At 40.4% G+C, this 24602-nt stretch overlaps 1 protein-coding gene across 2 annotated transcripts in view; it reads right to left on the reverse strand.

Annotated features, from left to right (window-relative positions):
• Positions 1-24602, reverse strand: part of dnaaf9 (dynein axonemal assembly factor 9) — a 141208-nt gene that overhangs the window by 90352 nt on the left and 26254 nt on the right. For both annotated transcript variants that reach the window (XM_073042128.1, XM_073042129.1), the window contains exons 2-4: positions 20249-20328; positions 15127-15246; positions 13678-13802 (exon numbers count right to left, since the gene is read on the reverse strand). In XM_073042128.1, the coding sequence (XP_072898229.1) occupies positions 13678-13802; positions 15127-15246; positions 20249-20328 (325 nt within the window). The remainder of the gene's footprint in view (positions 1-13677; positions 13803-15126; positions 15247-20248; positions 20329-24602) is intronic.

The raw sequence follows: 24602 nt of genomic DNA on the forward strand, positions 1-24602 counted from the left end.
ATGGTAGTCACTGCAATGCAGCACTTTGACTACAGCATGCGGTTGAGTCATCACTACCATTCATGTTCTGAAGGTCCAATTAGTAGGAGTAATTTACATTCAATCTAGCCAGCAAATTCCATACACAAAATTATCTGCAGAGAGCAATTTTTTATTCTTACAATATGGCTGGTTATCGCCTTCTCCATCATGAAGTTATTGTGCTTCCTGAGACTTTTGAAGTGACAAAGCCTTCACCCACTCTGCTTAAAATATCTTAAAAGATTATTTCCTTAAATTAACACAAGTGATTTTTTTAAATGTTTCAAATATACATGAATTTCTTTGTGGTAACAGCATTACAACAAACTCAACTCAAAATTTAAGCAGTTAATAATCTGTATTAATTTTCTCTTGAGTTAGCTTACTCTCAAGCACATAAGGGACAAGCTCAATCCTGTATACTGCAGATTGAAACTTTGATGTAGACTTCTGTGGCACCTAGGGTCAACTCGAGTAGTAGCAGTACTCCCAATGGTTACAATTAAATATTCCCATTTCAGCCTGATACAGCTAAAAAGCACAACTGCTTCCTAAGTCAGTACAGTCAACAAAGATGTCTTAATGAGTTTAAGCAAACTATCACTGCTTAAAACCGACGGAAACAACACTGATTTGGGTCGGGAGCGCCCACGTAGGACACTTTGGAGGATACGCGGGTGTCGAGCGGGGTTACAAGTGCGTTTAAGGAAACGGGGTTTTAAACTCCCAATACCGACTATCTTGCTGGCAAACATGCAGTCTCTGGTGAATAAAATCGATGATCTCAGAGCTGGGGTGCTGAATTAGAGGGACATTAGGATCGCATGTGTCCTTTGTTTCACGGAATCCTGGTTAACCTCTTCCATGCCGGATGCAGTGATTCAGATTGACGGGTTTACTATACACCATCAGGACAGATCTATAGAGTCTCTCAAAAGCAGAGGTGGAGGAGTATGTCTCATCATCAACTCTTTTTGATGCACAAACATATCAGTGCTGTCCCAATTCTGCTCAACAGACCTGGAATATCTCTAACAGTAAAATGCTGTCCTTTTTATCTACCACAGGAGTTCTCTGGGGTCATTTTGGTAGCAGTGTACATTCCACCTCAGGCCAATGTCAAGCAGGCTTCAGATGATCTGAGCAATGGGATCAACATGCACAAAACAGCACACCCTAACGCTTTCACCATCATTTTAGGAGATTTTAACTAGGACAGTCTGAAAAAACCACGAAGCAACTACCATGAAAAGATCACTTGCAATACTAGAGGAAACAACACACTGGACCATTGCGACACCACCATCAAGTATGCCTACCATGCTATTCCACACCCTCACCAAGCTGTACTTTTACTCCTTAAGTACAGGCAGAGACTGAAGACTGCAGCACCAGCAGTAAGGACCAAGAAGGAATGGATAAAGCAAGTACAGGAGCGCCAACAGGACTGCTTTGAATCGGTGGACTGGACTGTATTCAGGGATTCATCTTCGAACCTGGATGAGTATGCTGCATTTGTTACCAAATTCATTAAAACCTGTGTGGTTGAATGTGTGCCCACAAACACTCGTTAGACATTCCCAAACCAAAAGCCATGGATGAACCAGGAGGTATGTCGTCTGCTGAAGGCTAGTTCTGTGGCATTCAAGTATAGCAACCCAAGTCTGACCAAGAAAACCAGGTATGATTTGCGGAGGGCTATCTCAAGGGCGAAGAGACAATTTCAAATGAGGTTGGAGGTGACATCGGATGCTCTGGCAGAACTCTGGCAAGGTCTGCAAGACATTACTTCCTACAAAATGAAACCCAATAGCATGAATGGCAGCGATGCTTTACTACCAGATGAACTCAACACTTTCTATTCACCATCTGAAAGGGAGAACACAACTACAGCTGTGAATAACGCTTCTGCACCCAGTGACCCTGTGACTTCCATCTCAGAGGCCGATGTTAGGCTGTCTTTAAAAAGAGTGAACCCTTGCAATTCCTGATGGAGTACCTGGTAAAGATCTGAAAACCTGTGCCAACCAACTAGCAGCAGTACTCAAGGACAGTTTCAACCTCTCACTGCTATGGGCAGAAGCTCCCACTTGCTTCAAAAAGGCAACAATTATACCAGTGCCTAAGAAGAATAATGTGGACTGCCTTATTAACTATCGCCCAGTAGCATTCACATCAACAGTCATGAAATGCTTTGAGAGGTTGGTTATGACTAAACTGAACTCCTGCCTCAGTAAGGACCATTGCTATTTGCCTATCGCCACAATAGGTCAACGGCAGACACAACCTCAATGTCTCTCCACATGGCTTTAGACCACCTGGACAACACAAACACCTATGTCAGGATGCTGTTCAGCATCTAAAACCATCATTCCCACAATCCTGATTGAGAAGTTGCAGAACCTGGGCCTCTATACCTCCCTCTGCAACTGGATTCTCGACTTCTAAACCGGAAGACCACAATCTGTGCAGATTAGAGATAACATATCCTCCTCGCTGACCATCAACACTGGTGCACCTCAAGGGTGTGTGCTTAGCCCACTGCTCTACTCTCCATATACACATGACTGTGTGGCTAGGCATAATTTAAATTATAGGCATCTATAAATTTGCTGACAACACCACCATTGTTGGTAAAATCTCAGGTGGTGACAAGAGGGCATACAGGAGTGAGATAGGCCAACTAGTGGAGTGGTGCCGCAGCAACAACCTGGCACTCAACGTCGGTAAGACAAAAGAGCTGATTGTGGACTTCAGGAAGGGCAAGACGAAGGAACACATACTAATCCTCAGAGGGATCAGAAGTGGAGAGAGTGAACAGCTTACAGTTCCCGGGTGTCAAGATCTCTGAGGATCTAACTTGGTCCCAATATATTGATGTAGTTATAAAGAAATCAGGACAACTGCTATACTTTATTAGAAGTTTGAAGATATTTGGCATGTCAACAAATACACACAAAAACTTCTATAGTTGTACCGTGGAGAGTATTCTGACAGACTGCATCACTGTCTGGTATGGAGGGGCTACTGCACAGGACCGAAAAAAGGTGCAGAAGGTTGTAATTTAGTCAGCTCCATCTTGGGTACTAACCTACAAAGTACCCAGGACATCTTTAGGGAGCGCTATCTCAGAAAGACAGCTTCCATTATTAAGGACCTCCAGTACCCAGGGCATGCCCTTTTCTTACTGTTACCATCAGGCAGGAGGTACAGAAGCCTGAAGGCTTCTCAGTGATTCAGGAACAGCTTCTTCCCCTCTGCCATCCGATTCCTAAATGTACACTGAATCTTTAGATACGACCTCACCTTTTTTTTTTAAAACATATACAGTATTTCTGTGTTTGCACTTTTTGTAGCTATTCAATATATGTATACTGTAATTGATTTACTTATTTATTATGTTTTTTATTTATTATTTTTCTTTCTCTGCTAGATTATGTATTGCATTGAACTTCAGCTGCTAAATTAACAAATTTCACGTCACATGCCGGTGATAATAAACCTGATTCTGATTCTTCAATCAAGAATGAAATGTTATAAAATGTATTGAATGGGCATTATTCCAATCAGAATAATTTGTTAAATTTCTCAGAGAATACTATGGAACACGTAATAGAGGATATGACTGGTGTGATAAAACTTAATAAAGAAAGAAAATATCAAAAACCAATCAGCTTTGCAAATTAGACTGCCCTCTTCCCACAACATAAAAATTCAGTGACATGCAAACAATATATCCATTTTCAAACTTACATATCAAAAGTACTCAGCAGTTTATGATTGTGTCAAATAATTCTCATTACATTAAAAATGCATCTTCTGCAATAACTCCAGTTTGAAATGTGGAGTTAAAATAATTCACTAAGACATTTGCAAGTTTTCCCCCTTCCTTGCTTGTGTATTATTCAATGTTTCTTGGCATTCTCAGTAAGAATTTAAATTGCAGTTATTGCATTTTTCTGTGTACTTTAGTTTAATGCTTGGAGAAACTTTTTAGCTGTATGGTACTTGTGATTTTTCAAAAGGAAGAAGGACACTTGAATCCTGCCTGACAAACCTACTACAATTCTTTGAGGAAATTACAAGCAGGGTAGACAAAGGAGGTACAATAGACATGGATTTCACACGCTGACGTGTGAAGTCAGAGCCAAAGTAAAAGCAGAAGAGAGGGCATACAAGGAAGCCAGAGCTAGTGGGAAGATAGAGGATTGGGAAGCTTTTAATAACCTGCAGAAGAAAACTAAGAAGGTCATTCAGAAGGAATAGATGAATTATGAGAAGAAGCTGGCGACTAATATCAAAGAAGATACCAAAAGCTTTTTTAAGTACATAAAGGGTAAAAGAGAGTCGACGGTAGATATAGGATCAATACTAAATTACGCTGGAGATATTGTAACGAGAGATGCCGAGATGGCAAAGGAACTGAATGTGTATTTTGCATTAGTCTTCACAGTGGAAAATGTCTGCAGTACACTGGACAATCAGGGAAGTGAAGTGCATGCAGTGAAAATTACAACTGAGAGGACGCTCAGGAAGATTAATGGTCTGAGGGTGGATAAATCTCCTGGACCTGATGGAATGTACCGTTGGATTCTGAAGGAAATAGCTGGAGAGATTACAGAGGCATTACCAATGTTCTTTCAAGAATCCATAGATTCTGGCATTGTAGTGGATGGCTGAAAAATAGCAAATGTTGTTCTGCTATTTAAGTAGGGTGGGAGGCTGCAGAAAGGAAACTATAGACCTGTTAGCCTGATATCAGTGGTTGGGAAGTCGTTGGAATCAATTGGGATGAGATTACGGAGTACCTGGAGGCACGTGACAAGATAGGCCAAAGCCAGCATGGTTTCCTGAAAGGAAAATCCTGCCTGACAAACCTACTACAATTCTTTGAGGAAATTACAAGCAGGGTAGACAAAGGTGGAACAATAGACATGGATTTTCAGAAGGCCTTTGACAAGGTGTCATACAGGAGGCTGCTTAGTAAGATAAGAGCCTATAGAATTATAGGGAAGTTACTAGCATGGGTGAAGCATTAGCTGATCGGCAGTAAACAGAGAGTGGGAATAAAGGAATCCTACTCTAGCTGGCTGTCCGTTACCGATGGAGTTCCATCGGGGTCAGTGTTGGGACCACTGCTTTTTATGATGTATGTCAATGATTTGGACTATGGTATTAATGGATCTGTGGCTAAATTTGCTGATGTTACAAAGCTAGGTGGAAGAGCGGGTAGCGTTGAAGAAAGAGAGCCTGCAGAGAGACTTAGATAGTTTAGGGGAATGGGCAAAGAAGTGGCAAATGAAATACAATGTTGGAAAGTGTGGTGGAAGAAATAAACGAGCAGACTATTATTTAGATGGAGAGAGAATTCAAAATGCAGAGATGCAAAGGGACTTTAGTGTCCTTGTGCAAGGTACCCTAAAGGTTAATCGCCAGGTTGTGTCAGCTGTGAAGAAGGCGAATGCAATGTCAGCATAGAATGTCGGTATAGAATATAAGAGCAAGGATGTGAGACCACACTTGAGTATTGTGTGCAGTTTTGGGCTCCTTATTTTAGAAAGGATATAATGACATTGGAGAGGGTTCAGAAAAGATTCACAAGAATAATTCCAGGAATGAAAGGGTTACCATATGAGGAACATCTGGCAGCTCTTGGGCTATATTCCCTGGAGTTCAGGAGAATGAGGGGGGACCTCATAGAAACATTCCGAATGTTAAAAGGTCTGAACGGATTAGATATGGCAAAGTTATTTCCCATGGTAGGGGATTACAGGACAAGAGGGTACGACTTCAGGATTGAAAGACGTCCTTTTAGAACTGAAATGTGGAGAAATTACTTTAGTAAGAGGGTGGTAAATCCCTGGAATTTGTTGCCACGAGCGGCTTTTGAGGCCAAGTCATTAGGAGTATTTAAGGCAGAGATCGATACTCTTGATTAGCCAGGGCATCAAAGGATAAGGGGTGAAGGTGGGGGAGTGGGGATGACTGGAAGAATTGGATCAGCCCATGATTGAATGGCAAAGCCAACTTGATGGGCCAAATGGCCTACTTCTGCTCCTGTATCATATGGAATTATGATTTCCAAAGAAAGCTCAAGTTAAATTGATCTTCTGTCCTTTTAGTAATATTTTGTATATAAAAGTGAACCTGACATTGTGATTGAAGATTTAAAAAGGCAGCACTTTGCAGCAGTTTTCAGATTTGGCACTGCACCCAACCAGTGAACAGAATTCGTGAAATAATCATGCAAATAAAAATAAGGCAGGGCCAAGCGGAGCAGCCATTGTGGGAGTGGGCTGATGTTCAAGTTGCTTTGACTCATCAGGCTTGGGGGAGGTAAGCAAGTATCTGGTAAGCGGTTTCTTCTTTATTCTTCATTCCTCGTCTGTTAAGGCAGAGTGAGCACTGAGAATGGCTTCAGGAGTGGTACTGTGTTCTTTGCGTGAGACGTGGGAATTCTGGGAGACCTCCAGCCTCCCAGATAACCACGTCTGCATAGTGCATTGAGCTGCAGCTTCTCATAGAACACATTAAGGAACTGGAGCTACAGCCCAATTACCTTTGGCTCATACAGGAGACTGAGGAGGTGATAGATAGGAGCTACAGGGAGGTAGTCTCCACTAGGTTGCAGGAGGCAGGTAACTGAGTGACTGTCAGGAGAAAGAAGGGAAATAGGCAGACAGAGGGAAAATTCCAGAACTGGGTCCCTAAGGCAGTCCTACACTGTGTTCAATGCTGACTGGCAACTCCTGCCAAGTTGCAGGGCCAAACTGTATCAGTCTCTGCCATTCCTTTGTGTTTATCAGATGTGTGGAGAGGGGGAGCTTGCTGCATGAGCAACAACTTGCTCTCCATATCGTACTGGCCAGGCTTGCGTATCTAGACCACTAGGATGCAATATCCAAGGTCAATTCTGACCAACAGAGGCCTCACTCACTCACAGACGGGGACAAAAATTAACTTACAATGTCTAGCAAGAGTTCTAAATCCGGGAGAAAAGAAGCTACGGCTCCCTCGGACGAGACCTTGGTTGCGCTCGGAAAGCTCCGAGACGAAATTTTAAAGGAATTTAAAACCGCTTTCAAACAGTTGGAAGACAAACTGGATCGGATCAACGATAAAGCTCGCATCGATTCGACTTCTGAAGATTTAGAAAGTCGTGTTCGATACTTGGAGACTCTCTGTTCCAGCTTAGAGGAAAAAAGTAACAAACTCCTTTCCAAAATGGTGGATCTCGAAAATCGCAGCAGACGCTGCAATATCAGAATTCTTGGATTGCCAGAGGCGACTGAACAGGGATCAACCGTGAAGTTTTTCGCCGAGTTTCTCTGTGAGATATTCGGGAAAGATTTGCTTCCGAACCCGCCCGAGCTCGAACGGGCACACAGTTTACGTTCCCCCCGGAATTCTGGGCTCCCGTCCGCGACCAGTAATCTTGTGTTTCCATCAATACCAGGTAAAACACAGTCTGATCGTAGAGGCGCGTCGCAGAGGGTCTCTTCCTTTCCAGGATACAACCATTCGCTTTGTGGAAGATTTTGCACCCCAGACCTTAAAGATGCGCGCTGAGTTTAAAGGCGTAATGAAAGTGCTTTTTGATCGTGGTTTTAAACCCTCTCTTCGCAATCCTGCTGATCTACGAATCAAGCTTAATACTGGAAAATACAAGTGGTTCAGGTCAGTGAAGGAAGCTGAAGCATTTGTGGCAAGTCTTCCGGCTATCCAGTCATCTTCGGAATCTGATCGGACCTCCTAAAATGGTGGATAAGTACTCCTCGTAGTAAAATTACTTTTTCTGGACTCAGACTTCACTTGAATCACTCAGACATTATTCATTGAAACTCTAAGGGCTGTTGACAATCTCTCCCGGGATTTGGTGTGTGTGTAATCTATTTTTACTCTTGTATAACCTTATCTACAGTTTTACAACTGACTCTAACTTGTTTTGGAGGTTCAAAGTCTTTAGTGAAGGCCTCCCTGTTTGTTGGTTCACAGTTTAATTGCTGATTTATTTTTCCTTTTTTTTATATTTATTTTATCTTTTTTTTTCTTTCTTCACCCCTTTTTTCTAATCCCTGAATTTTTTTCTCTCCTCTCTGTAAATGGTTGATAAATACTTGTCTTGAATTTATAATTTTCCCCTTCCTCTTTTTTTTTTACCTTTTTTTTCCTTTCTCTTACTTTATTCTTCTATAATTTTTCGCAGGTAGGTTAGTTTTGGTTTTCTTCCGATTTTCTCTGTATTAAGTTTTATATTTCTGCAGAAGGTGTTCTAATCTGTAGTTATGTTTTCTAGTGCATAGTTACTATTTGCTATAGTATTTATACGGAACTGTTGTCAATGACACAGATCTGGAAGTTGTACTTGGGTTAATTTTTTTGGTAGAGCTAGCTACTTGTTTTGGTAGCCGTCTAGTTTTGGGTTGTGTGAGTGGGGTGGGTTTTCCAGTTCCAACATCATTCACTGTACTTATTGTTTCTCTTTATTGCTCAGGACATGTATATGTTTTGATTTTACGAATCTAAGTTTACATCTCTGCTCCCAGACTGCTAGTGTACTGCTTGACTTTTTATATGCCTGCTGCCTTTTATGCATTAGTAATTGATAATGGCTAGTGCACTTAAATTCGTGAGCTGGAATGTAAAGGGATTGAATCACCCTGTTAAAAGGAGGAAGGTATTCTCACATAACAAACAACTCAAAGCTGACATTGCTTTCCTTCAAGAAACTCATATTCGTTGTTTTGATAACTCCTGGCTTCTGTCAAAGTGGGCGAGTCAGCATTTTCATTCATCCTTTGCCGCTAAAGCTAGGGGAGTCTCCATTCTTATTAACTCAAATATTCCTTTTGAACTCCATAATAAAATATCTGATACAAATGGCCGTTTTATTATTGTTTCTGGTAAACTATATAACACTAAAGTTGCACTAGCAAACCTGTATGCCCCCAACTTTGATGATGTTAACTTTTTTGAACGGTTTTTTTCCTCACTACCAGACTTAAACTCATACTCTCTTATACTGGGTGGTGACTTCAACTGTTGGTTGGATCCTAAACTGGATCGATCGTCCTCTGTTACCAGATCACCTACTAAATCTGCCTTAGCTATCCAATCGTTTCTCTCTAATTTTGCTATCTCTGATATATGGCGTTTCCTCCATCCTACGGAGAGAGATTATTCTTTTTTCTCACATGTTCACCATACCTTCACTAGAATTGACTATTTCTTACTCGATAACCAACTTATCCCATTTGCCCACTCTTGTGACTATCAGAGTATACTGATTTCTGACCATGCCCCAATTACCCTCTCTCTGAACTTTCCTGGTCTCCCTCAGAGGAATAAACACTGGCGGTTTGATTCAACTTTATTATCGGATGATGATTTTGTAAAATTTATTAAGGATCAGATAACCTTTTATTTTAACACTAATACATCACCTGATGTGCCATCCCAGATTGTCTGGGATGCCATGAAAGCATATCTGAGGGGTCAAATAATCTCTTACACAGCAAATCTCAACAGAAGATCCCATGCAGATCGATCAGACCTCATTAACCAGATTAAAGATTTGGATCAAATATATGCCCAAACTAAGAACCCTGAATTATACAAGAAGCGCGTTGAACTCCAAACTAAATTTAACCTTCTGTCCACTCAACCTGTCGAACGCCAACTTCTCAAAAGCAAGAGTCGCTTTTACATTCATGGGGATAAGTCTGGTAAATTCCTAGCCAATCAGCTGAGGCGTTCCAAAGCCAAACAACATATTACAAAGATCCGGAAGGTGAACGGAGACTTTACATCGGATCATTTAGAAATTAATGACGCATTTAAAAATTTTTATTCTCGGCTTTATTCCTCTGAATCTCTGAATGACAATATCTCTGTTGATCAATTTTTACAGAATCTGAATATCCCCTCACTCTCATCTGATTTCAAAGCCAAACTCAATGCGCCTATATCATCAGAAGAAATATCTTTTGCAATTTCTGCACTGTCCTCAGGGAAATCTCCTGGACCTGATGGGTTCCCTGTAGAATTTTATAAATCATTCTCTTCACTTCTTTCTCCTCAGTTACTTTCAGTATTATCTGACACGTTTAATTACAGCAAATTGCCACCCTCTTTCAATGAGGCATCTATTATTCTTCTTTTAAAAAAGGGCAAAGACCACAAAGAGTGTTCCTCATACAGGCCGATCTCTCTGCTCAATGTTGATGTAAAAATCTTAGCTAAAGTGTTGGCTCATAGATTAGAAACCGTTATTCCCTCCATTATCTCTGATGATCAAACAGGCTTTATTAAAAACCGTCTCCCTTTTTTTAACATTCGGCGTCTATTTAATATTTTATACTCAGCTCCAGCTGGGACTCCTGAATGTGTTATTTCCCTCGATGCGGAGAAAGCATTTGATCGTATAGAGTGGAACTACCTTTTTGCAGTCTTAGAAAAATTTGACCTCGGCCAAAGTTTCATCTCTTGGATCCAATTGCTGTACCTGTGTCCTACTGCTTCTGTTTTAACTAATTTTCAGAAATCCCAAGTATTTAATCTCAAACGTGGCACCCGTCAGGGATGCCTCTTAAGTCCCTTTTCTCTTTGATTTGGCTATAGAACCTCTGGCGATAGCATTTCGAAACTGTCCTGAATTGACCGGGATTTGGAGAGGGGGTGTTGAGCATAAAGTTTCTCTCTATGCTGATGACTTATTACTCTTTCTCTCAAATCCATCTACATCCTTACCTCTAATGTTTTCACTTCTTGACCAGTTTAGCCAGATCTCTGGCTATAAACTTAATTTACATAAGAGTGAACTTTTCCCAATTAATAAAGAAGCACAAGAACTAATATTTCGTGATCTCCCTTTTAAAGTAGTCCATAATCAATTTACTTATCTTGGAATTACAGTTACAAGGAAGTTTAAAGATCTCTTTCGTGAAAACTTTGTCAATCTTTCATATGCTATAAAACAGAGACTGGTACAATGGTCACCTCTATCTATGTCTTTGGTAGGTCGTATTAATGTTGTTAAAATGTATGTTCTCCCCAAATTTTTATACTTATTTCAATCTATCCCAATTTTTATTCCTAAATCTTTTTTTGATTCCTTAGACTCTATTATTTTGTCGTATCTGTGGCAGAATAAGCGCTCTAGAATTAATAAAATCCACCTCCAAAAATCTAAAAAAGAGGGTGGCATGGCTTTACCTAACTTTCGCTTATATTATTGGGCAGCTAATATACGTTGTGCTACCTTCTGGTCTTTCTTCCACGGCCAACCCGAGTGCCCTAACTGGGTGGCAATGGAGTTGAGCTCCACTAAAGAACTATCTATCTCTGCACTTCTTGGCTCTGCACTCCCTAGCAGTCTGCCCAGATCAATAGCTAATCCTCTTGTTAGACACATTTTGCGTATATGGGCCCAGTTTAGGAAATGCTATGGTTTCCAGGGGTTTTCCGTTTCTAGTCCTGTCGCACATAATCACCTTTTTTTACCTACTACGTACGATTCAGCATTCCATGTTTGGTATAGGAAGGGCATTAGACATTTTGAAGATCTTTTCATTGATAATCGCTTCGCTTCTTTTCAGCAGCTCTCTGTTAAGTTCAACCTGCCTAACGCTTACTTTTTCAGATATCTCCAAATCCAACACTTTATTGCTCCTTTAATTCCTAACTTTCCTGAAATGCCTGCGAAAAATGCTATGGACCTATTTCTTTCCATTAATCCACTAGGTAAAGGTTTAATATCAATTATCCTAGATAAACTAGCAGCCTTACGACGGGCCCCTGTGGATAAAATTAAAATGGCCTGGGAGCAGGATTTAAATATCTCCTTATCCGAGGAGAGCTGGGACTCAGTTCTCAAATCAGTTAACTCAACCTCTCTTTGTGCTCGTCATTGCCTTTTACAGTTTAAGATTGTTCATAGAGCCCATATGTCTAAATCTAAACTATCTCGATTCCACCCTGGCATTAGTCCGCTCTGTGATAAATGCAAGAGGGGCGTGGCCTCTCTCATCCATATGTACTGGCTCTGTCCTAGCTTGGAGAAATTCTGGAAAGATGTCTTCACTACATTATCGGGTATTCTGAATCAGCACCTAGAACCAAACTCCTTAATTGCTCTGTTCGGTTTTTGGGGCGAGACAGATCTATGTCTGGGTCCGACCAAATGCCGAATACTATCCTTTGCCTCTCTCCTGGCTAGACGCTTGATCCTCCTTAGATGGAGAGATGTTGCCCCGCCCACTCATGCGCAATGGCTTAACGACATTATGGCCTGCTTGGACCTCGAAAAAATTCATTATTCAGTTCTTAATTCGGCTCTAAAGTTCCATAAGGTCTGAGGACCTTTTATCGAGTACTTTCATAACCTTCCTCTTGACTAGGGGTTTGTTTTTTTTTTCATTTTTTTTCTTCTTTTCGGTCCCTTGCTTTCAGCTCCCTTTTTTTTCCTGGTAGTAGGCATTACTATCCTTTGTTGCTAAGTGTATTCACAGTCTAGGAGTTTGACTGTCCTGACCTATACTCTTTATACTGTGTTGTGGTCGGTCTGGAGTTGTTTTTTTTCTTGTGTTGTGGGGCTTGGGGAGGACACTAAGCTTACTTGTCTTTAATTTAGGTGCTTTTTTGTTAAATTCTCTTCCTTTGTAGCATATTGTTATTGTATGCTTAATTTTGCACTGTATTAATGCTCCTCATTGGGATTTGGGGTTTTTAATTTCTAAAATGTTTTGAAAAACTAATAAAAAAAAATTTTAAAAAGGGGACAAAAATTGAATAGGGTGATGAATACATGACCGAAGATGTTATATATAAAAAGGCAGATGAATTTGTAGCACCATTACAGACGGGCATTAATGACATTGTGGGCATCACAGAATTGTGGCTGAAAGAAGATTATAGCTAGGAGCATAACATTCAAAGATACACATCGTATTGAAGGACAGGAAGGTAAGCGGAGGGGGCGGGTTGGCTCTGTTGGTAAAAGATGAAATCAAAACACTATAAAGAGGTGACATAGGATTGGAAAGTGTAAAATGATTGTGGGTAGAGCTAAGAAACTGCAAGAGGAAAAAGACCCTGCAAGGAGTTATATACAGACTTCAAAAACAGACTTTTACAAATTACAACATGAGATAGAAAATTCATGTTAAAGGGGCAATATTACAATAGTCATGAGGGATATTAATATGCAGCTAGATTGGGAAAATCAGGTTTGTACTGGATCTCAATAGGGGTAATTTGTAGAACGCCTATGAGATGGCTTTTTAGAGCAGTTCGTGGTTGAGCCTACTAGTGAATCAGCTATTCTGAATTGGGTGTTGTGCAATGAACCGGAATTGATTAGAAAGCTCAAGATAAAGGAACCTAAGGGAAGCAGTGATCATAATATGACAGAATTCAACCTGCAAAGCACAACAGCAGAGATAGTGCTTAAAGTTACATGCAAGGCAGCAGAAACAGCATAGCTATGTTTGTTTGATTTTATCATTGACCATGGAAAAATATTTATGATGGACTTGCCCCTCAAATAGATTTCAGATCAATACTAAAATATTTCTGAATAAGAATGCTATAACATCATGAACTTTGCATGTCTGCTCAGCTATTATTTTCTGATACAATATCATTTTTATTACTTACTTCTTTTTCTGTCAAACAATGAAGGTGTAGATTTTTCCAATATACCACATAAGGCAGAAGATAGTTATAATTTATTGGGTTGCAATATAGATGAACACTCTCAGGCTTTATCAGTAGGATTACATCTGAAACAGAATGGGAATTTAATAACCATGTTTTCAATTATTAGTATTTCACGTAAGTGAATCCAATTAAAGACAAGATATCCTAATTGAAATGAATAATAATTACATAATTCCACCTTTATCAATGGAATGGAAATAAAGGTTCTTCCAAGTGTTTGTAAGGAAAATAATAGTTTGACATTTACACAAAATGCTTTCTGCAATATAAAATGCATACCACAGCTATACCCATTCTAGGCACACGCCATTAGAGTAACTAATGTCCTCTGAGACATACTGTTGAGGTGTTATGTTGAAATTATATGAGATGTTAGCGAGGCTAAACTTGTGTGCAGTTCTGTTCACCTATCCAAAGAACTATCAATAAGCCTGAAGGAATGGAAAGAAAACTTACATAGATGTGGCAAGACTTGAGAACCTGTTATAGGGAAAGGTTGAACAGGCTAGGACTTTACAGTATTCACTGCAACACAGAAGAATGAATGAGATTCTGTACAGATAGGGTCAATGCATGCAGGCACTTTCCCATCAGGTTAGGAGAGACTAGAACTAGAGATCATAGGCTTAGACTGAAAGGTGAAATATTTAAATGGAATATGGGGAGGGGACTACTTCACTCACAGTGTGGTGCGAGTATGATCAGAGCTGCCAGCCGAAGTGTCAGATACGAGTTTAATTGAAACATGTATGAGATATCTGGATAGGTACATGGATAAGAGAGATATGGAAATTTATCATTCAGGTGCAGACAGATGGGTCGAAGTAGAAGACCAGGCTGGCATGGACTAGATGGACTGAAAGGCCTGTTTCTGTGCCACAGTTCTCCAAGCCAAAATATCTGGCAAAACATATGGGGGAAAGAATTCCAAGGAAATATAATGTCAGCATGGGAAAAGTACCCTATCTGCTATCATAATAAGAAAGGCCTGAAATGTGACAATAGCATTAACTGGTATTGGACATAGCAAGATCAGATATTTTGAGGGAAAGCATTTACTTTTTTTAAATCTATTTTCAGATTTTCTTTTTAAAGAAATGTTGATTGAGAAGATTTATATTGAGAATATAATACCCAATGTTCACTGGTGATTATAACTCAAATGGCTTAAGCAAGCAATACTAAATGGTGGCTGAAGACACTGGCAGGGTGAGAGCATGCATAGTGAATTTAGAAGAAAATTCCTATTCAATGACACTTGCCCTCCCAATTTCCACTTTCTTCCATAAATACCATAATGGGGAAATTGTTCATAAGTAGACAAACAGAATTCAATGATTCACTTACTTCCTCTATGTGCACAAATGATAAAGACTACATATTTACCATCAAGCACTTCTTCTGGCAAATCAGTAACATCAGAATCAATGTTAGTCAAATTATACAGATCAAACAGCAGATAATTTGCCAGTTCTCTACAGCCTTCATTATATCTGCTATCAATACCTGCAAAAAAAAAACACAAGTTACCACAAAAATGCACAAGGAAATGTTGACACTATTTTTCAAACCATTTACTATTATAAATGTAAATAGAACACATCTGATGATATACAAGACAGAATTTCAAAGTTAGCAGAAGAAAATATGAGAATTGTGAAAAGACTGATTGGCTAAAATGGCAGATAAAATTTCAGATAAGAGGAAAATGAGAAAGGCACGGGAACTTCACAGCTACAGACCCAGACATGCCCAAATACTTACCAGTGGCAGGACAAGTTGATAAGGCAGTTTTAAGAAAAGAAAAAAACATGAAGCACAAAATTCAGGCAACTGATTTTAAGAGAACTGGGCATTGCCAGTATGACCTGGTATGGGAACACCAATGCCCTTGAATGGGGGAAAATAAACACTACAAAAAGTACTGGTTACATCCCAGTCCATCACACGTATAGCCCTTGCCACCAGTAAGCACATCTACATGAAGTGCTGTTGCAGCAAAGCAGCATCCATCATAACGAGCCCCTCCATCCAGGTCATGCTCTCCTCTCACTGCTGCCATCACGAAGGAGATACAGAAGACAAAAGTCCCAAATCAGCGGATTCAGGAAGAGTTCAACCATCAGGCTCTTGAACAAGAGGAGGTAACTTCACTCACCCCAATACCAAATTGATTCCACAACCTATTGACTCAGTTTTAAGGACACTATAACTTGCATAAGCAATATTTATTGCTTATTTAATTCAACAGAATTGTCCTTTACAGCATGGAATGCTTTACAAAAAAAAGATAATTAAAGCAAAGACCACTCCAAATCAGAGAGAAAAAAATATCCATATACAACATAGTGAGATTGATCTTGCACTGTTCTACTAAAGAGTCGCCATAGGCACATTCGGCAGAAGGATCACCAAACATATCAAAGTCAAGTTTATTGCCACATGCACAAGTACATGTATGCACAGGTGCAATGGAAAAATGTACAGAGCATCATAGTCAATTGGCATCTGATTCACAACATTTACAAGAAAAATGTAAGCTAAACATAAATTATACAAGAAAATACTTTATTACAAAGGAAATTATAACAGTAGCATTACAAGTGCACAAATATAAATATTTGAGAAGTAGAAAGAATAAAAAATAATTTACCACAAACAGTCTAACAAGAGGTGATCATTATAGAGCCTAATGGCCAAGGGTAAGAATGACCTCATATAGCACTCTTGAGACTAGGGCAATTAAAATGCACTAGTCAATTACTAAAAGTGCTCTCTGTTCAGTCAAGGTGGCACACCAAGGGTGAGAAACCTTGTCCAGGATTTTCCATAGGGTCTTTTGTTTGACCACAGCCTCCAGTGTGTCCAGTTTGACTTCTATAACAGAGCCAGCCTTTCTAATCAGTTTATTGAGCCTGTTGGCATCACCCATGTTGATGCCATTGCCCCTGCACACCACCGCATAGAAGATTGTACTGGCAACAGCAGACTAGTAGAACATGTGAAGGAAAGGCCTGCATATACTGAAGGTCCTCAGTCTCATCAGGAAGTAGAGGCAACTCTGGCCCTTCTTGTACACAACTTCTGTATTGGTGCTTCACTCAGGTCTGTCATCGAGGTTCACCCCCCGATACGTGTCGTTCCTCACCACATTCAAATCCTCACCATCAATAGCAACAGGAAGCAATGCAGGCTGGGTCTTCCTGAAGTCCATCAGCACCTTCTTTGTCAAATGGTGCAAGCTGAATGGTGCAGCTCAACATTAGTAAGACAAAGTCCTCCATCAGGACTTTGCATTCTTCCTCCCGTCCTCCCTTTACACACCCAATTATTCCTGAGTTATCAATGAGTTTCTGCAAATGACATGACTCAATGTTGTATCTAAAGTTCGAGGTATACAGGATAAAGAGGAAGGGAGCCAATACAGCCCCAAGTGCTGTATTGGGGCCCCAGTGCTGCTGGTAGCCACCTCTGACACACAGCTTTGAATCCACGCATACTGTGGTCTGCCAGTCAGGCAAGTCCATTATTCAGGATATAATGGAAGTGCCCATCTGTATTGAACAGAGCTTTCCCCCCAACAATAAGGGTGCTGTATGGCACTTGAGAAATTAAAAACGTGACCCTCACAGTGCTGCCTTGCTTTTCCAAACTGGGGTAGGCTCTGTTCAGCAGGTAGATGACAGCATCATCAACTCCAATGTGCTCGTGGTAGGCAAACTGCAGGGGATTGAGGGCTGTTCTGACCAGGGGTCAAAGGTGAGCCAAGACCAGCATCTTTAGGGACTTCATGATGAACAAGGTCAGGGCCACTGGATGGTAGTCATTCAAGAACTTCAGTTGGCTTCCTTGGGTGCTGGGACCATACATGATGTTTTCCACACAGTCGGGACCCTTTCCAGACTGCGACTCAGATTGAAAATGCACTGGAGAACGCCACACAACTGCTCAGCACACTCCTTCAGGACCTTGGGGTTCGCACCATCCGGTCCCAATGTTTTGCCATGTCTGAGTTTCACCACAGCCCTTCTCACCTGCTCGGTAGTGAAGGCGAGTGCTAAGTGGTCAAGTGTTGCTATACTGATTTTGATGGACAGATTGGTTCAAGAATCAAACAATTGAAGGGCAGTAACTGTTCTTGAAGTTGCTGGTGTGGGACTTCAGGCCTTTGTGTCTTCTGTCCAATGCTAGCTGCAAGAAGACAGCATGGCCTGGATGGTGACAGATACCGGCTTTTTGAGGTAGCACTCATGTAAGTATTACCGACGGCAGGGAGGGATGTGCCCCTGATATACTGAGCCAACTCCACTACTCTCTGCAGCTTCTTGCATTCCTGCACATTTGAATTGTCATACCATACCATGATACAACCAGTCAGGATACTTTTAACAGTACATCTGTGGAGGTTTAAGGTGTTCAGTGACATACCAGACTTTCTTGCAGCACCCAGACAGGTTATCCAATATAGCACTGACTCATCAAAGTAGACTCACTACCCATATGGACTTTTGATCTAGGACTTGCCAACTTACTCTAGTCTCCTCAGCACCTACCAACTGGAACTCTAGGACTGCTGATGTTCGACCACGGCACACCCCAACCAAGAGTGGAACACCTGCCCAACCTCTTCATTTATTGTACCTGACTTTAAGTCCCCTTCATCCCATCCCTACATTCTAGCCTGATCTCTAACTTCCCTCACTTTTTCCCCAAAACCAGCCCTACAAACCTGAAAACAACTGTCTGAGCAACAACATTGATGGACGCTGCAGTTCAGCATGATCTTGACCGAGAATCAAGATAGAATGACAAATAATGTTCCATATAAGCAATGTTCACAATAAAAACATAAGTTATACACAACTTTCACAAAAAAGACAAATAAGAAAAATAATGATAAAGTCCATTTTAGTACAAAAGAGATCAAAGTGGTCACATTATTGCTAAACTTAGGGTTTTGCCTGTTGGTTCAAAAACAAAATGGTTGAAAGGAAACAGTTGCTCTTTAACCTGGAAATTTGGGACTTAAAGTTGCACACTTTATGCCTGATAGTAGCTGCAAAAGGAAAGAAAAGCATGACCTGGATGGTGGGGATCTTTGATGATAGGTGCTTCCTCTAGAAGCGTCTCCTGTAGATACTTCCAACAGTGGAAAGTAATGTGCCTGTGATTTATTGGCAGTGTCTACTACTCCTTGTAGCTTCTTACATTCCTGAGAATTTGAGTTGCCATACCACACCATGATGCAACCAGTCAGAATACTTTCAACAATATATCTCTAGAGTGTTTTGTGGCAACCTCCTTAAACTCCTAAGGAAATAAAGTTACTAGTATGCTTTCCTTATGATTGCCTAATCTACCTACATAATTTAAGTTAACAAAATCTAGAAGCATTTCGCTAAATCTCTGTTGTACCCTAAAGCCTATACAATCCTTATGCATGGCACCCACAACAGGTTATGAATGCAACACACACAAAATGCTGGGGGAACTCAGCAGGCTAGGCAGCATCTATGGAAAAGTACAGTCGACGTTTTGAGTGGAGATCCTTCAACAGGACTGGAAAAAAAGAGATGAGGAGTAGATTTAAAAAGTGGGGGAGGGGAGATGGAAACACAAGCTGATAGGTGAAACTAAGAGGGGGAGGGATGAAGTAAAGAGATGGGAATTTGATTGATGAAAGAGATACTGGGCTAGAGAAGGGGGGAGTCTGACAGGAGAGAACACAAGGCCATGGAAGAAAGAAAAGGGGGGAGCAGCACCAGAGGAAGGTGAGAGAGGGAAAAGAGGATGGGGAATGGTGAGATAGAGAGTGGGGGGGGCATAACTGGAAGCTCAGGAAATCAATGCAAGGATCCCATGATCCTTTCCCTTCTCCAGCTCTGTATCCCTTTTGCCAATCACCTTTCCAGCTTCTCAGCTTCATCCCACCCCCTCCGGTCTTCTATCATTTTGCATTTTCCTCTCCCCCTCCTACTTTCAAATCTCTTACTATCTTTCCTTTCAGTTAGTCCTGACGAAGGGTCTCGGCCCGAAACGTTGACAGTGCTTCTCCTTATAGATGCTGCCTGGCCTGCTGGTCCATTCTATGCAGGACCATGTTTCTAATGCTCATGGAATATTTTATGACCTAATGGAAATGGCTTTTTTGGGGGGGGGGGGGCGTAAGAGCTTTTGAGGTCAGGGTGTTTAATCCAAAAGCATCCTTAATCCTTAAGCAAACACGAGGAAATCTGTAAATGCTGGAAATTCAAACAACACATATAAAATATAAAATATAAAACACATATAAAAATAAATGTACTTTACATTTGTCAGTTTTCCACCATTCCATTCCCCATTTCAACTGAATGAGTAAAACCAAGGTCACCCTGATAAAATTAGTGATCCAAATACCTAACCATTAAAACGTTAACTTACTACATTCTCTACCAAAGGTAGCAAATGATAAAAGAAAATTATATATAAAACAGCATATTGTGGTTGAAGTTTACAAACTAAAACATACCCAGAATGCAAAGAATTCCGTCAGATTTTTGCTTGCTGCTGTAATTCAGGAGGGCTTGAATTCGCCGAAGACGGCTGCAACTAAAAGAAAATATAGAGTTAAAATAACAGGCGATTAAAAATATACCACAACACGACAAAAGGTAGAATGAAATAACATAGTACTTCTTGCAAAGACCAAGTAACTGCTTTTATATTTTGCCTATTAAATACAATATTTTTTAGTCACAACAATTATAAACTGGACACATCCGCAAACACCAACATAAAATAAACAAACTCTTCTCAGGCTTCCACCCAGGATACAGGTATCAATTATAACCAATGCTTCGATGACAAACTCCGCCATCTTCATTATAATGTAGGTTATAATCAATACCTGTACATGGCTGGAAGCCAAAACAGTTTATTCATCATATACACAAGGAAAGAACTAGATCCTTTTTTAACAACACAAAAAGTAATTTAGATTTCAAAAGATGTGAAAGCTGTGGCATCTTACAAATTAGATGTAAAATTGAAAAATTAGGAAATATAATTTTATTTTACCACTCAAGAACTTATTTAAATATCAGCACATGATGTTTGGATCGGACTTCTTTTCAGTCTTATGAACTTGCTTACCACCATCATGAAAGTACAGTCTAGCACTGGTATTAAAAGCATGATTTATTTATGATAGCTCTAACAAATTCATCAAAAAAAATTAAACCTGGCAATGCAACTTCAACTCAGATTTAAAGTCCACTAACATTAACAAAGATGCCCTGCTTGTAATTTATTATAGCTTTCTTAAAGAAAGCAAGTAGATGAAAAAGTGTAAAGTATAATTCAGGCCCTGCTTCAATACTATGAATATATAAATTTAAAGCAGGCATTCAGCCTTTCGAGCATAATCTGACGTTTAAGTTGATAATGGTTGGTCTGATTATAACATCTCATTTACATTCCTGTCATACAGTATAGATAGTATGGTAGAGCACAGAAACACAGTACAGCCCACAACCCTGTGCAGAGCCAATTAAATTAGCAATCAAATAGCTAATGAAACTTCTGCCTACACAATCTCCATATCTATAAGACATGGGAGTAGAATTAGGCCAGTTGACCCATCAAGTCTGATCCACTATTCTTTCATGGCTGATATTTTTTCCCCTCCTCATCCCCACTTGCTGTAACCTTTGATGCCATGGCCAATCAAGAACCCACCAATCTACACCTTAAATACACCAAATGACTTGGCCTCTAAAACCGCCTGTGGTTACAAATTCCACAAGTTCACTACCCTCTGGCTAAACAAATTTCTCTGCATCTGTTTTAAATGGACACTGCTCTATCCTAAGGCTTCACCCTCTAGTCCAAGACTCCCCCACCATGGGAAACATTTCACATCTACTGTCTTGGCCTTACAATATTCCAAAGGTTTCACTGAGATCCCCCCCCCCCCCCCAACCTACTAAATTCCAATTCAGTACAGGCCCAGAGCCATCAAATGTTCCTCATATAATCCTTCATGCCCAGAATCATCCTTGTATTTGCCTTCCTCACCACCAACTCTACCTGCAAGTTAACTTTTAGGGTGTTCTGCACAAGGACTCTGAGTCCCTTTGCATCTCAGATTTTTTGGGTTTTCTCCATTTAGAAAATAGTCTGCACATTTATTTCTTTCACCTAAGTGCATGACATGCATTTTCTAACTTTGTATTTTATTTGCCACTCTCTTGCTCATTCTCCTAATCTGTCCAAGTCCTTCTGCAGCTTTCATGTTTCCTCAACACTACCCGTCCATCCACCAAACTTGATATCATCTGAAAACTTAGCAACAAAGCCATCTATTCCAAAATCAAAATCATTGATTATACAGCATAAAAAAGCGATCCCAACACCAACCCTGCGGCACATGACTAGTCGCTGGCAGTCAACAAGGATCCTTTTATTCCCACAGGCTGCTTCTTATGTATCAGCCAAAGCTCTAACTATGCCAGTAACTTTCCTGTCATAGCATGGGCTCTCAACTTGGTAAACAGCCTCTTGTGTGGCACCTTGTCAAAGGCCTTCTGAAAATCCAAATATACAACCTCCACTTTATCCCTACTTGTAAACTCCTCAAATAATTCAAACAGGTTTGTTAGGCAAGATTTTCCCTTAAGGAAACCATGCTGACTTTGTCCTGTGTCACCAAGTACTCCATAACCTCACCCTTAACAATCAACTCCAACATCTTCCCAACCACTGAATTCAGGTTAAATGCTCTATAATTTACTTTCTCTTAAAGAGTGGAATGCCATTTGTAATTTTCCAGTCCTCTGGAACCATGCCAGAGTCCAATGGTTCTTGAAAGATCATTATTAATGCCTCCACAATCTCTACCACTGCGTCTTACAGAGCCTTAGGGTGCAGTTCATCTGGTCCAGGTGACTTGCGTACCCTTGAGTCTTTCAGCTTTTTGAGCACCTTCTCCTTTGTAATAGTAACTGCACTCATTTTTCTTCCCTCACACCTTCAAAACCTGGCACACAGCTAGTGTCTTCCACAGTGAAGACTGACGCATTTTCCTCACATTCATGTGTGATGCACCATCAATAACTCACTCTGAGGCGTAAGAAGCGAGATATCGACTTTTATTGACTGGAAGAATGAACAACACTACATCCTGGAGAATGAGGCCAGGCTCAGGCCTCAATCGCCTTTATACAGGGGTCTGTGGGAGGAGCCACAGGAGCAGTCCAGACAGGTATATGTAGTTCACCACAATGTGCCAATGTAAACATCTCTTAAGTCTCCAATGTGTACCTCTACCAGGACCCTAGGCAACCACCACTCTGTAAAAAAAAACTTGCCTCTTACATCTCCTTTGAAATTACCCCGTTACAAACTGTAATGTTTTAGAAATGAACCAGCAGCAACAGACCACACATGGAGTCTGGTTTTGATGTTAAAACCACTCTTTATCAGTAACTACTTATAATATAGTAACTTAAACCAAGAAAAACAGAAGTTAACAGTGTTACGTATATATACGTGTGTAAAATATAACTCCTAAACTACACTGAGCTGGGGGGGGGGGTGGTGGAAAACAAGGCTTAGAATCTTGAAATGGTAAAGTAGGAAACGGAATTAATGATGGGAGAGAGATATTTGTAATCAGGGTAAATGTAGAGAGAAGGCAATTACGTCAAATTCCACAGGGTCCACGATGGTAAGACTAAATATCAGTTGTCGAAGATCCTCCGTCGATCCATTCCAAATCCACATATGAATTATCACCGAAAGTGGCCTGTCACAGAGATATCATCTTCAAGTGATTACCACACAACACACCCAGGCAAAACTTCCTTGAATGCCTTCCACGTGATTTTCTCCGGTCCCTCTAGAAATTCTTCAAATTGCCTGTCATTGATAACCTGTTTGATTTGTGGACCAACAAAAATGCTTTCCTTAATCTTGGCATCAGTAATTCTGGGAAGCATCTGTCTCAAATATCAAAATCCTTCATAGAGATTTTTGTGCATGGTGATTCCATCCTGACAGTCCTGAACCCAATAATTATTGCTAAGACCTGTCCTGCCATGCAGCAGCCGCACCACCTAAGCATGCCTGGACAAGACAGGAAACTTTCCAGCTTACAGTGTTGGCAACATTTTAATTGACTTGAATAATGAATTGAAATAATAAACATAAGTTTATTTTAAAAAATGGTGTGTGATAGGGAAATTTCAGAGTGATTTTCATGATCAGTAGCCCAAAATTCATAAGATACACCTGAAGATATTCAGGAAGCAAAATCTTTGTTATCCAGTGTTATTTGGCTGTTCTATCTGTGCCTCTGAATCTTATAAAGCTTTATCAAATCTCTCCTCAGCCTCCATCACTCCAGAGAAGACAACGTAGCAAGTTTATCCAACCTTTTATTATAGCATATGCTGTCTAATGCAGGCAAACTCCTGGTAAACTTCCTCTGCATCCTCTTCAAAGCCTCCACATCCTTCCTATTATGGAGCAACCAGAACCATATGCAAGACTCCAGATGCGGCATTACTAGAGTTTTATAAAGCTAAAACATGACTTCCCTATTTTTGAACTGAATGCTTTGACAAATAAAAGCAAACATTCCATATACCTTCTTAACTACTCTATCAACGTGTGTAGCCACTTTTAGAGAGCTATGAACTTGGACCTCAAGACCACCTGCTCATCAACACTGTTAAGAATCTTGTCATTACCAGTGTCTCTTTACATTTGACCTACCAAAGTGCAACATTTCACATTCGGCAGGGTTAAACTCAATCTGCCATTTCTCTGTACTTATCTGCAACTGATCTCCATCTTGAGTACTAGCCTCCATTGTGTCCAAG

This window comes from Hemitrygon akajei, chromosome 4 (genome assembly GCF_048418815.1).
Source record: "Hemitrygon akajei chromosome 4, sHemAka1.3, whole genome shotgun sequence".
Lineage (NCBI taxonomy): Eukaryota > Metazoa > Chordata > Chondrichthyes > Myliobatiformes > Dasyatidae > Hemitrygon > Hemitrygon akajei.